General features: G+C 38.4%; 1 protein-coding gene across 1 annotated transcript; it reads right to left on the bottom strand.

Annotated features, from left to right (window-relative positions):
* Window positions 1–544: 544 nt before the first annotated feature.
* On the bottom strand, window positions 545–1,997 carry LOC127085864 (uncharacterized). Its single transcript, XM_051026424.1, has one exon. The coding sequence runs from the start codon at window positions 1,892–1,894 to the stop codon at window positions 785–787; it is 1,110 nt and encodes a 369-aa protein (XP_050882381.1). The 5' UTR covers window positions 1,895–1,997; the 3' UTR covers window positions 545–784.
* Between the last annotated feature and the right edge of the window lie 11,430 nt (window positions 1,998–13,427).

Raw genomic sequence — 13,427 nt, 5'->3', positions numbered from 1 at the left:
GAAGGATGAAAACATGCATCAATATTACATACCAGAAACCTTGGTTCCACAAAAACAAATCTAAACTTTTTCAGCTCTTTTAGTTTGACCCCATAAGAAATAATTAAGCAGAACTTAGCAAATTCCATAGCCTCCTCATAACCACAAAATCAATTCATAAATAATTCTCAACAGCTTCACTAATTCCAAATAATTGTCAAACCCTTGTTAGCCAGCACCATCATCTTTGCAAATATTCAAAATAGAAACTAAAATCCAAAATACAATCTTCTAAGACAAAAAGAATCAGAATGAATAACTAGGAACGAGACACTAAAACCAAATCCATAAACCAAAACCAAAATGAATACCAGGAATGAATACATGAATCAGACACTAAAACCACAGTCACTGTATATTCACCTCATTTAGCTTCCTTAAAAACAGCAGAGTATAACTCTACAAAACACCATAACCCCTGTTCATCATATTCAGCAAAATATCCAAATAGCAAAACCCCCCAAAATAAAGTCTTCTAATAAAAAAGATGAGGAATCATGATGAGTACTAAAATGAAACACTGTCAATGCACATTTTATAGTTATTGAAAAAACAAAACAATGTACAAAATCATAAAGCAATAGACATGTTTGTCTATCTTGTTATTATTTCAAATCATAACAACCAATCAAAATCTAAAACAGCCTAAAATTTTCAAATTTTCACACACCCAACAACAAATGAACAAGCAGAACATAGTCAGTTCCACACAACCAAACACAACATAGTAAATTCCAAAATCACCCTACCCTTGTTTACCATCATCACCATCATCATCATCATCATCATCATTATCACCTTCAGCAAACTTCAAAACCTGACAAACGTTACCTTCTTCCTCCACTCCCATTACACTATCTCCTCCATCATCACAGAAATAAGACTTTTTCCCATTCAATGCAGCAACTCTTTTAGCAGCACCAGAATCTCTAGGACTCTCATCAATACACCTCAACGTCGAAATCTTCGGTAACATAGCAAAACCACTCACATCCACTTCCTCAATCGGAATCTCCCACCTTTTCTTAACCCTAATCTCACTCCCAAAACCCTTATTATTCTCAGAAAACGATCTTTTCTTCGCATCACCAACACCACCAGAATTATACCTACTAGCAACAACCCTACCTTGTTTCACCACTTTCTTCACCGATTTTTCCCCTTCAAACAACTTCCTCGGTTGAACAATCTCTTCCTCTTTCTTCTTCACCTCACGCTTAACCGATCCAACAGCAACAGAATTCAGTTTACATATTGTCTTCCTTCTCGATTCCTCCAAAATTTCTTGCGGTTTCCCATAACAAGATTTCCTCCGATTCACCGTCGCCGGAGTAACCGCCGGCGCTATTGATTTACCAGCAATCTCCCCCGGACCTAAACTCATCCCTCTCCTCCAATTCATCCTCGGCCTCGGAGTATCCTCTTTCAAAACGCCACCGTTTCGCTTCGGTGTATCAAAAACTACACCGTTTCTCTTCGGCGTCCCCTCTTTGAAAACGACATTTCGTTTCACAGTATCATCTTTGAAAACGACACCATTTTTCTTCGGTTCCATGAATTTCGCAGCTATAACCCTTCCAGTACCAATTCCACTAACGCGCTTTTCAGACGCGACTTTTTCAAGACGAAGTGATTCAAGCTTCGACGTTAAGCGCTTAATTTCAAATTCAACTTCAGCGATTTCATCGTCTATGGCTTTCTTTCGATTCTTTTTCGAAGTAGAGATATTGATGTTGAGTGCGGTAGGGCTTATATTCTCTTTGGTGCAATCAGAGGAAGAAGACCAAGAAGTCTTCATCGTGAAATCGTCACCATCGAAAGCTGCGTTGTTCCAGAACTTAACTTCGTTGTTCATGATTAAGTGCTTTTTTTAAGCTTTTTGGAGAAAGGTTTTGAGATTTTGAGAATCTGATTTTTTTTGGTTGGGTTGAAGAAGTGAAGAAGGAAGAAAGCATTTGAATTTGGGATTTTATGACCGTTGGGGAGAAGAGAGTAACGCTCGTAGTGACCGTTGGATGGGAAACGGCTCCACGTACACGCTCCGATGGGATATAAAGTTTTTACTAATTTCATATTTCATGTTTTAATATTAAGTTAAATTTATGGGAATTGTTTAGATTTTTTTTTTTAAATAATCATTATTTAAAAAAAATCTAAAATAATCATTATTTCTAAAAAAAAAATTAAATGACCATCATTCAAAACAGATATGCTAGATGAACTGATGTATCTATTTTGCATTAGGATGAATGTTGCCGTCAAGTGCGTTGACGCATGCACTTTGGCTCATGAAGAAGCGTCAATACCTCTGGCGCCTATATGTCTTTATATGTGAGGCGCCTAACCCTTTGGCGCATGCATTTTCTTACCCTACAACCACATGTGAGGCGCCTAACCCCTTGTATGCAATATTTTTCACACAACTCTTACCCTACAATCACATTTTCTTTCATTCAACTTCACTCTCCTTCAAGTTTTTGAGTTTTAACCATGTCTGAGTACATTCACAAGCGAAATGCCGATTTAATATTTTCCGCTGTTGCGTCTCCGATAAAGATTCGACTTTGGAATATTGATTCGTTTAAACGTCTTAATCGGACGTTGAACAGTTGTTTAGATGGAGAAATTGGAGATGATAAAAGGATTCGAAGAATCCAATGGCTTGTGTCCACGTTCAACCAAAATGGAGAAGTGTGTGAATGGGTGAATATTAAGACTAACCGAGACGTTCATAGGATGATGCATTACATGTTTAAAATTGTTTTTATGGTTGTAATCGCTTAGTTATTGTATTATAGTTGTTTTAATTGTTTGTGTTGTTGTTTATGTAATTATATTTTTCTCACAAACTTATTATATGAAATAAATTTAGTTTTTTATATATTTCAATAGAGGTACATGTGAATTGATCTGGTTGTGCTCGTTCCAACACTAGGACAGTTAGTACAATTGTCACCATGTTGACGGCATGAACTACATAATCTAATTATTTTGTTCGCCGTATCCATTTCGATTCGAATACGAGTGTTGTGTTGGGCGACCCTTTTTCTTCCTTCGCATAACTTCGTTGTTCCAGACAATGTCCCCTTGATATTCTAGTCAGTAATCCTTTTTTATCACTACTAAAAAGATAATGTTATAAACATTTAATAGGTTGGTGACTTTGTAAACGTCAGATAGCAAGTAGGATGGATCCCTTCGAACCTTTGAACATGCCGCAATGACATGGGAGCAGGGCGTACGGAAGGCTTGGAACTTTCCGTAGTCGCAGCAACCTCTATCTAGTTCGACTTTGTACTGTCCCATGGACATGCCCTCATTGTGATCCATGGACTCGACAACATTATACCAATCTTTAGTGCGGTCAAACACCGTGACCACATGTGTGTTTGCTTTGGCAGCTTCATGTCTAATGAATTTCATTGAAGCATCACTGAACAACTTCCCAGATTGTAACACTGAACTCCATTTGGAACGTCTGGTCTCAAACAGTGCCTCTAGCCTGAAATATGTTTCCTGCACCAAAGCGGTTATAAGTAGGTTACGGATGCCTTTGAAGACAAAGTTCATTGATTCCACAAGATTTGTTGTCATGTGGCCCCAACGTTGACCATTGTCGTATGCCCTAGTCCACTTCTCCAATGGAATATTATCGATCCACCGTACTGCATTTGCGTTTGACAATCTTATTTCTTCGTAGTAGTGTTTGAAAGAAGATTCTGATAATGCGTAATCTGCATTGACAACCTTCTTCCGCAACTTTTTATCTTTCATCTCCCGCATGAAATTCTGTAATATGTCTAATACAGAAGACATGCGTCAAAGGAGGATCTTGCCAGCCATTATCAATGTTATTATATGCACTGATGATTGAAGGGTGTCTGTCGGAGATCAAACATAAGTTAGGTTGAGGTGCAACGTGCAATCAGAGATTTCTTAGGAAAAAACTGAAGGAGAATTGCCATCCAAGGCGCAGCAGAATTTAAAAATTTCTCCATTTAGTGATCCTTACGAATGGGCATGATCAGTGATAGAATCGTTACCTCTTGTGGCGATTTAAACCTTTGGTGCAGATGTCTTGTAACGATCAAAACCTTGGATACAGATCCACGGGGCGATCACGAACGTTGAACGATGACAACGTCTCTACTTAGTCCACACGAACGGATTCCTTCAATCGCAGTGCTAGCTGTTATGAATGAAGGCTTTGAGTGAGAGAAAGAGAGATACGAAATTCCAACTCTTCAGTTATGTTGTATTCCCATACAATGCTTCTGCACAAGAGTTCTATTTATAGAACCACTTGTGTGAGCTTCAAGCCAAAAAGCCCACTTAAGTGTATTTTGGCCCATATCTCATAATATGCCAAAATCACTTAAGTATTTGGTACCTTACCATATTTCGTATTCTACTTAAGTACACCGTACCTTACGATGTTCCTTAGTTACTCTATCTCTCATCAATCTGTCCTTTGTGTGTGACCCTATAGGTTTTCGTGGCGTTGGCAATTATATTAAATCACGTATTTAACATAATAAACAGTGAGGGGTATCTAGCAACACATCACTGCTACCCAAGACACGAAATTGTCATGTGATCTGACAAAACCTCATGTGATAATAATTATGTGTATAATTACCCTTTTGCCCTTATGTCTATATTGAACACAAGGTATAGATCGTGTCATCCTTGTCCAGTTCAATATTGGGCCCATAGACATTTATCCTGTTACGCAGGATGGGCAAATTCCATCTAGGACACTCATGTCCCTTAGCATGCTTTGTGGAGTACCCATCAACTGTCTTTATGGTTATCCAGTTACGGACAACGTTGGATCAGCAATAAAGCACTCGACTCTACATCTAGGATCCATAGTGGTTTCAGGTCGAAGAGTGGTATACACTATTATCACCGTGAGAATAACTTATGACACTTTGCATAACTTTCTATATAGTATTCTCATAGCGGGTCAATCCGGTATAAATATTACTCCTAATATTCATACCTATGTTTAATACTTGATAACTCTTTATCCATAATCCATGAGATGTGATCATCAGTCTACAAACATAATAGTGTTAATGCTTTAATGTTATCCCACTTCACACTAAAGCTCGACTACGGATACTTTAAGAATAGTGTCCTTATGTTTAATGTGCTCTCATGATTAAGTCACACTTAATACATTAAACGGACTATCTATTCCAGGGATTTTATTAATCAACCATAATAAAGAAAATGCCTTTTATTATTAAAAATAATTCGATACAAGTACCAAAAGTATTGGCCTCTAGGGCTTACACCAACAATCTCCCACTAGCACTATAGCCAATCAGGCATACACCTTGTGTCCATTGATCTAGTATGGCCGTCATGCTTCTGCTGCGCGAGAGGCTTTGTCAGTGGGTCAGCAATATTGTCAAGTGTAGGTACTTTACATATTTTCACATCTCCTCTATCTATTATCTCTCGAATGAGATGATAACACCTAAGTATGTGTTTGGATCGTTGGTGAGATCTAGGCTCCTTAGCTTGTGCGATAGCACCATTGTTATCACAATAGAGACCAATGGGATCCACAACGCTAGGGACTATGCCAAGTTCACTAATGAACTTCCTGATCCAAACAAATTTCTTTGCTGCACTAGAGGCAGCAATATACTCGGCCTCGGTTGTAGAATCAACAACTGTATCTTGCTTTGAACTTTTCCAGCTCACAGCGCCACCGTTCAAGCAAAACACATAACCAGATTGCGATCTAAAGTCATCCTTATCTGTCTGGAAGCTAGCATCGGTGTAACCAATTACAGCCAACTCTTCCTGACCTCCATATATCAAGAATGATTCCTTAGTCATTCTTAAGTACTTAAGGATATTTTTAACAGCTACCCAATGGGCATCACCATGATCAGATTGGTACCTACTCGTTGCACTTAAAGCATATGAGACATCTAGTCGAGTACATAACATGGCATACATGATAGATCCTATTGCAGATGCATATGGAATCTTATTCATGCGTTCCCTTTCTCCCTTAGTTGAAGGGGATTGTGTTTTTGATAGACACAGGCCATGTTGCATAGGTATGAATCCTTTCTTGGAATCATGCATATTAAATCATCTCGGCACTTTGTCTATGTATGTACTCTGACTTAGGCCAAGCAGTTTTCGTGATCTATCTCTATAGATTCTGATTCCTAATATATAGGCTGCTTCATCTAGGTCCTTCATAGAAAAGCATTTCCCCAACCAAGACTTTACTTGTTGCAGGGTAGGCACATCGTTTCCAATGAGTAATATGTCATCTACATATAATAGCAGGAAAACGATCATGCTCCCACTAACCTTCTTGTAGACACAAGGCTTATCTTCGTTCTTAATGAATCCATATTGTTTTACTGTTTCATCAAAACGAAGATTCCAGCTTCTAGAAGCTTGCTTCAATCCATAATTTGATCTTTGTAGCTTACATATCTTTTGGGCTTCTTCTGGTATGTCAAATCCTTCAGGCTGTGTCATATACACATCCTCAAGAAGATTCCCGTTAAGGAAAGCAGTTTTGAAATCCATCTGCCATATTTCATAACCATGATATGCAGCGATAGCAAGTAAAATCCGAACAGATTTAAGCATTGCAACTGGTGAAAAGGTTTCATCATAGTCAACCCCATGAATTTGTTTATATCCTTTTGCAACCAGTCTTGCTTTATAGGTATGTACCTTACCATCCATGTCAGTCTTCTTTTTGAAGACCCACTTGCATCCTATAGGATTAACTCATACAGGAGGCTCTACCAAGGTCCAAACTTGGTTTGTGTACATGGAATCTATTTCGGATTTCATGGCTTCTAGCCACTTCTCAGACTCGGGACCAATTATGGCCTCTTGGTAGGTCACAGGCTCATCTTAATCCATGAGTAATACATCACCTTGATCTGTTATGAGATATCCATATCTCTCAGGTAGGTGACGTATCCTGCTTGACCTACGCTGGTCTTGTTCTACTTGAGGAGGTTGCTCTTCCACAACCACTTGTGTTTCCTGCTCTAATTCCTTCATAGGTGTATCGATGCTTTGTGATTCTTGAATTTCTTCAAGCTCTACTTTCCTCCCACTGGTTCCTTTGGAAATAAAATCCTTTTCTAGGAAAACTCCAGTTCGAGCAACAAACACTTTGCCCTCAGAAGGATTGTAGAAGTAATACCCTCTTGTTTCTTTAGGATACCCCACAAATAAGCATTTGTCAGATTTGGGCTCAAGCTTAGTTGAAATTTGTCGTTTCACATAAACTTCGCAACCCCAAATCTTCATGTAAGACATATGTGGTTTCTCACCACTCCATATCTCATATGGTGTCTTCTCAACCTTTTTGGATGGAACACGGTTAAGTGTGTAAGCTGCTGTCAACAGCGCATGTCCCCAAAAGGAGTTTGGAAGATTGGCGTGACTCATCATGGATCGGACCATGTCTAACAGGGTTCGATTTCTTCTCTCAGATACACCATTCCATTGGGGTGTTCCAGGAGGAGTGAGTTGGGATAGGATCCCACACTCTTTCAGATGGTCATCAAACTCTAGGCTTAAATACTCACCACCTCGATCTGATCGAAGAGTTTTAATATTCTTACCTAGTTGGTTTTGTACTTCATTCTTGAATTCCTTGAACTTTTCAAAGGACTCTGATTTGTGTTTCATTAAATACACATAACCATATCTACTGAAATCATCAGTGAATGTGATGAAGTACTGAAAACCTCCTCTGGCTGGTATGTTCAGTGGTCCACATACATTAGTATGTATGAGGGCCAAAAGATCATTAGCTCTTTCACCTTTTCTTGTGAATGGAGACTTTTTCATCTTTCCAATTAAACAAGATTTGCATGTCTAATATGATTCATAATCAAAAGAGTCCAAGAGTCCATCTTTATGGAGTTTGGAAATGTGCTTCTCATTTATGTGGCCTAATCGACAATGCCAAAGGTAAGTTGGATTTAACTCATTAGGTTTCATAATTTTAGTATTAATGTTATAAATAGGCATTTCAAGATCAAGGACATATAGTCCATTGTTCATTTGTGCAGTAGCATAGAATATATCATTCAAATAAATTGAGCAACAATTGTTCTTTATTATGAATGAAAAACCGAACTTGTCCAAACAAGAAACGGAAATAATATTCCTGCTAATTGCAGGTATATAATAACAGTTCTCTAACTGAATTATTAAACCACTAGGTAAAGTCAATTCATAAGTTCCTACGGCTAAGGCAGCAACCTTTGCTCCATTACCAACTCGTAGGTCGACTTCACCTTTTGCCAAATCTCTACTTCTTTTTAGTCCATGCACATTTGTACAAATGTGAGAACTGCATTCAGTATCTAATACCCATGATGCAGAAGTAGATAAATTTATTTCAATAACAAAAATACCTGAAGCTGGAGTCTCTACTTCATTCTTCCTATCTTCCAGGTACTTTGGGCAGTTCCTCTTCCAATGTGTCGTCTTACCGCAATGGAAGCAGGTGCCTTCTTTTTCTATGTTTCCACTAGGCTTCAAAGCAGCAATGGTGGGTTTGGGTTTGGCAACTTCCTTGCCTTTCCCTTTTTCATGTTTGAGGACAATCCTCATGTTTCGGTACCAATCCAGAAAATTTGTCCCAGACAATTTTTCTTTCTCAAGATTTGATCGTAATATGTTGTTAGAGGTGTTTGTTGTCATGGTTATCTACATAAGGATTAATGAAAATATAAGTATCATTGACATATTTAATTAGGCCTTTAATTAAACATGCTCCCACTATTTTATTCAAAACAAATGACCCTTATCATTTGATTCGGAAAATCCCGTTGGAAGATTTTCTAGTGGGTCGAGATCCATATTTCACTTCGTTCTAAGTCCGCGTAGGCGGATTACACAAAACTAGGTTATTTAGGTAGGAACTCCTTCCAATTGTATCTCATACAACTCTCGAGAATTTCAGTTGGGTGAATAACTCCTTATTCCAATCCATCATATGGATCATTCCCAACTCTTGCTTCTAAACATATATATAATCTTATTATAATTTGTTTAGTTAAGTTTGACTTATTGTTTTAACAGTTGGATATTACAATTATCCCATTGCACCTTACTAATATAGAACATGCACCTCGCGTCGGTGAAACCTACATTATTCGATACTAGTCTTGATGAGTGTTAAAACTTGGAAAGCATAAACTTAATATTTAATTTGAGGGAATTGCAATTTTTCTGATCTCACCGGCTTGTTTATCATATAAACCGTCTCTCACATGCATCAACATACATTCACATGCATCAACATACATACAAATAAAATGAAACAGTTACGGCCCCTAGCGCAATTGTTCTCCAAAGCCAATGAGAGAACCTAAGCTAACCTAACAACGATCTAAGCTTCTCCAAGCAAGATCTTCAAGGTTGTCCTCCTTTGGCACTGACTTCTTTGCTTTCTTCATACCATTACATTACATAAAAGAAACTCGTTTTACATACGAGGGAGTGAGATGAGAAAAGAAGTTACATTTGGGAGATTAAGAGAGAGGCACGACACGCAAGTCGTATTTTAAAACCCAAAACAAAATAAAGGAAGACTAAGGCCATAACCGATCACCACAAGACAATAATAAACACTTTATTATTATTATTAATTCCTTTAATTAATTAAAATCAAATTAAATCTCGACGACCGATCACCATATTTTAATGAACAATTCATTTAAAATCAATGTCGCTTTTCGCATCAACACTTGATACTTTTAAAGCACTGAGTTAGCCGAACGGGTGAATTTTGCCTTGCGTTAACCGGTTAACCATATGCGTTAACCGGTTAACACTGTTTGAAATCTGTTCAAAAAATTGTTTTCTGCCTCGCGTTAACCGGTTAACACTGTTTGAAAATGTCTTGGAAAACTGTTTTCCGTCTTGCGTTAACCGGTTAACCAAATGCGTTAACCGGTTAGCACTGTTTGAAAAATTAAAAAAAATTATTTCATATTGCGTTAACCGGTTAACCATATGCGTTAACCGGTTAACACTGTTCGGGAAAGTGTTTAGAAAGCACAACTCTTGTGCAGTCACAACCCCAATCGCATAACTCTCTGACAACACAACCTTTGTGTCGTCACTAACCCTGATGCACCAATTTCAGACCGTCAAACATATCTCGATTGTTGATTCAGTATGATTGATCAACATGTCATTGCTTCACCATACTAATGTCGGATCAAGAAGCAAATGACCATTGATCACTCAAAGGAACAATCATTGAGTGTTTGAATGAACGAAACGAGAACACTATATCATATATAATGTATTTTGCATCAGGATTACATATATCACATATATGACTTGATCGATCTCAATTTAATCTTTGATTCATTCTGTCTTTAATCATATTAATACAGAACAAAAACAGTTATCAGATTCATGGTTTCGTAAGTTGTAACACCCCAATAAAAATAAGATAATTATTTGATTTAAATTAATATTATATTTATTAATTTAATTAAATAATTGGAATTATTGGATTATTATTATTATTATTTTGGAATAATAATTATTGGAAAATATATAAGTGTGAAGTAAGGAAAAAGAATCCCATTTGGTAAAAAGAGTTTTACGTGAAACAGAGAAGCGGCTGAAAAGTGGAAAGTGGAGAAAGGGCAAAGAGGAAGAGCAAGGGCAAAGGTTGGAGAAGAGAAAAGCTTGGAGCTTAGAGATTGCCGGATTAACTCAGGTAAGGGGGTTTATCGTCGTTTAATGGGTATTATGGGTTAGCATATAATGGGTAGTGATAAGCCGTTGAATTGACCCTAATTGGGATTATGAATGCTGGAAAATTATGTTGGATAAACTGTGTTTAGGCTGTAATTGAATCTGTGTTTGGGTTAGTTGTGAATTTCCGAACGTATAGCTTTTTACGGAATTGGAATCGGAGGTCCGGAAGTCCTCCAACGGCGGAAAATGCGGAGAATTCTGCATTCTGCCTTGTGTTAGCGCAGGAACAGCTTCTGTCTTGCGTTAACCGGTTAACCCAGGGTGTTAACCGGTTAACACTGTTATGTTTTCTGAATAATTGTTGTTTTGTCTGCGTTAACCGGTTAACCCAGGGTGTTAACCGGTTAACACTGTTGTGATTGCTGAGATATTGTTGTTTGTGCTGCGTTAACCGGTTAACCCAGGGCGTTAACCGGTTAACACTGTTAAGTTTTGGGCAGGAAGCGTGTTTGTGCTGCGTTAACCGGTTAACCCAGGGCGTTAACCGGTTAACACTGTTGCAGAGTGGAAAAATTGTTAATTAAAATGTTGTGTGCCTAATTGATGGTTACCTATATCGGTGTGTGATATAGTAGGGATTATTTCCCGCTGTTTTGAGCAGTATAGGTATTAGTAGAGTGTGCTAATACTGTGTTTAATTATTTGACATGATATGATGTGTTGATACATGTGTTGATAATGTATGATGGTATGCATAACGTTGTGAATGTGTATGTTATGCATGTGTTGTGAATGGACTGTTTTATGGCTTAGAGAGTGAGCATCGGTCCATTGTGGATTATTGTTGTGATGTTGCATTGCTAGGTGATTAGCGTGCATAATGTGGCCTTTATGGTGGTAGCTAATTCCCATGGTGAGGAATTAGTGATGTTAGTCATTTGGACTGTTTTTGATGTTTGCATGCTAGGTGAATTAGCGTGTATAGCATGGCCCTTGGGGTGGTAGCTAATTCCCATGGTGAGGAATTAGTGATGTGAGTCACTAGGTCTCAAATGAGTGGGACTGGTGAGCTTGGTAGCCGTACCTGGATTTGGTCGGTGAAGTTGAACTATATGTTCACAAATAGTCGGTACCGCATGCATGGAGTCTCATTGCATAATATATGTGTAGTGTATAATATGAATGGATGTATTCCAATGTTATACGTGTGTTGTGTTGGCATTGAGCATGAGTATGAATTGTGTTGATCTTGAGTATGATGTTTGAGTTGATGTGCCGTTACTGAATGTGTGATACGATTAGGGTGATTAATGTGTTAAATTACTTAACATGACATTATATTCTATAATGCTTATTATATCGATTGAGGAACTCACCCTTACAACTATTTTTCAGGTAACGAGCAGTGATTGAGTAGAAGCTAATGCTTGGAGTCTAGTGTAGTCTCCTTAGTGGGTCATGCTCTGATAGATGTAACATCGGGAGGGAACATTTTAATTGTGTTGTTGATGTTTGTTGAACTAGTTTACATGTAGTATGTTACATGTTTTGAATGATCGATTTGATCTCTATCCGCTGCGTATTGTGCAATACTTTATGTTTTGAGTTAAATAATGAGCATGACTAAATATTATGGTGAATGGTGTGAAGTGTTTGTGTGACACCCTTAATTGCATATTTACTCTGATTGATATATGTTGCTATTTTAATTAAATATTTGGGGTAATTTTAGAAGGGTGTTACATTAGTGGTATCAGAGCATAGTCGGTCGAGTCGAGTCGTAATTATTCTGTTTCCCCGTACGGGATAGGTGTTGTGTAACCCTATCAGTACTTATTGTTTAGCTTGTTGGGTTTCAGAATAGAGATGGCTGGAAGAGGTAGAGATGATGCTGCGATTGCTGAGGCTCTGGGTATGCTAGCTGGAGTACTTGGAGGGAATCCGAATGTTGTGGGACTGGGAGCTGCTCGTCAACTGAGTGAGTTCCAGAAGAACAATCCTCCAATGTTCAAGGGAGCATACGATCCAGATGGTGCTCAGAAGTGGTTGAAGGAGATCGAGAGAATCTTCCGAGTTACTGAGTGTGCCGATAACCAGAAGGTCAGGTTCGGTACGCATATGCTGTCAGAGGAAGCTGATGATTGGTGGGTTGCTACCCGCACTGAGTTGGAATCTGCTGGGAATACTGAGATCACTTGGGCTGTGTTCAGAGAGAGATTCCTGAGGAAGTACTTTCCAGAAGATGTCAGAGGAAAGAAAGAGATAGAGTTCTTAGAATTGAAGCAGGGTAACAAGTCTGTTACTGAGTATGCTGCTAAGTTCACAGAGCTGTCGAAGTATTACACTCCCTATGATGAGGCTACTGGGGAATTTTCGAAATGTGTGAAGTTTGAGAACGGGTTACGTCCCGAGATTAAGCAGGCTATTGGGTATCAACGGATTAGAGTGTTTTCTGATTTGGTTGACTGTTGCAGGATTTTTGAACAGGATACCAAGGCTAGAGCAGAGAGCTATCAGCAAAGGGTTGATAGGAAAGGCAAGAATCAGAATGATCGTGGGAAACCGTATGCAGCTGGCAAAGGTTTCCAGAGACAGAGTGGGATGAAGAGGACTAGTGGGGGAGACTCCAGTGCCCCTGCTAAGTGTTACAG

This window comes from Lathyrus oleraceus, chromosome 5 (genome assembly GCF_024323335.1).
Source record: "Lathyrus oleraceus cultivar Zhongwan6 chromosome 5, CAAS_Psat_ZW6_1.0, whole genome shotgun sequence".
Classification (NCBI taxonomy): Eukaryota; Viridiplantae; Streptophyta; class Magnoliopsida; order Fabales; family Fabaceae; genus Lathyrus; species Lathyrus oleraceus.
This window is presented reverse-complemented; position numbering and strand designations above follow the sequence as displayed.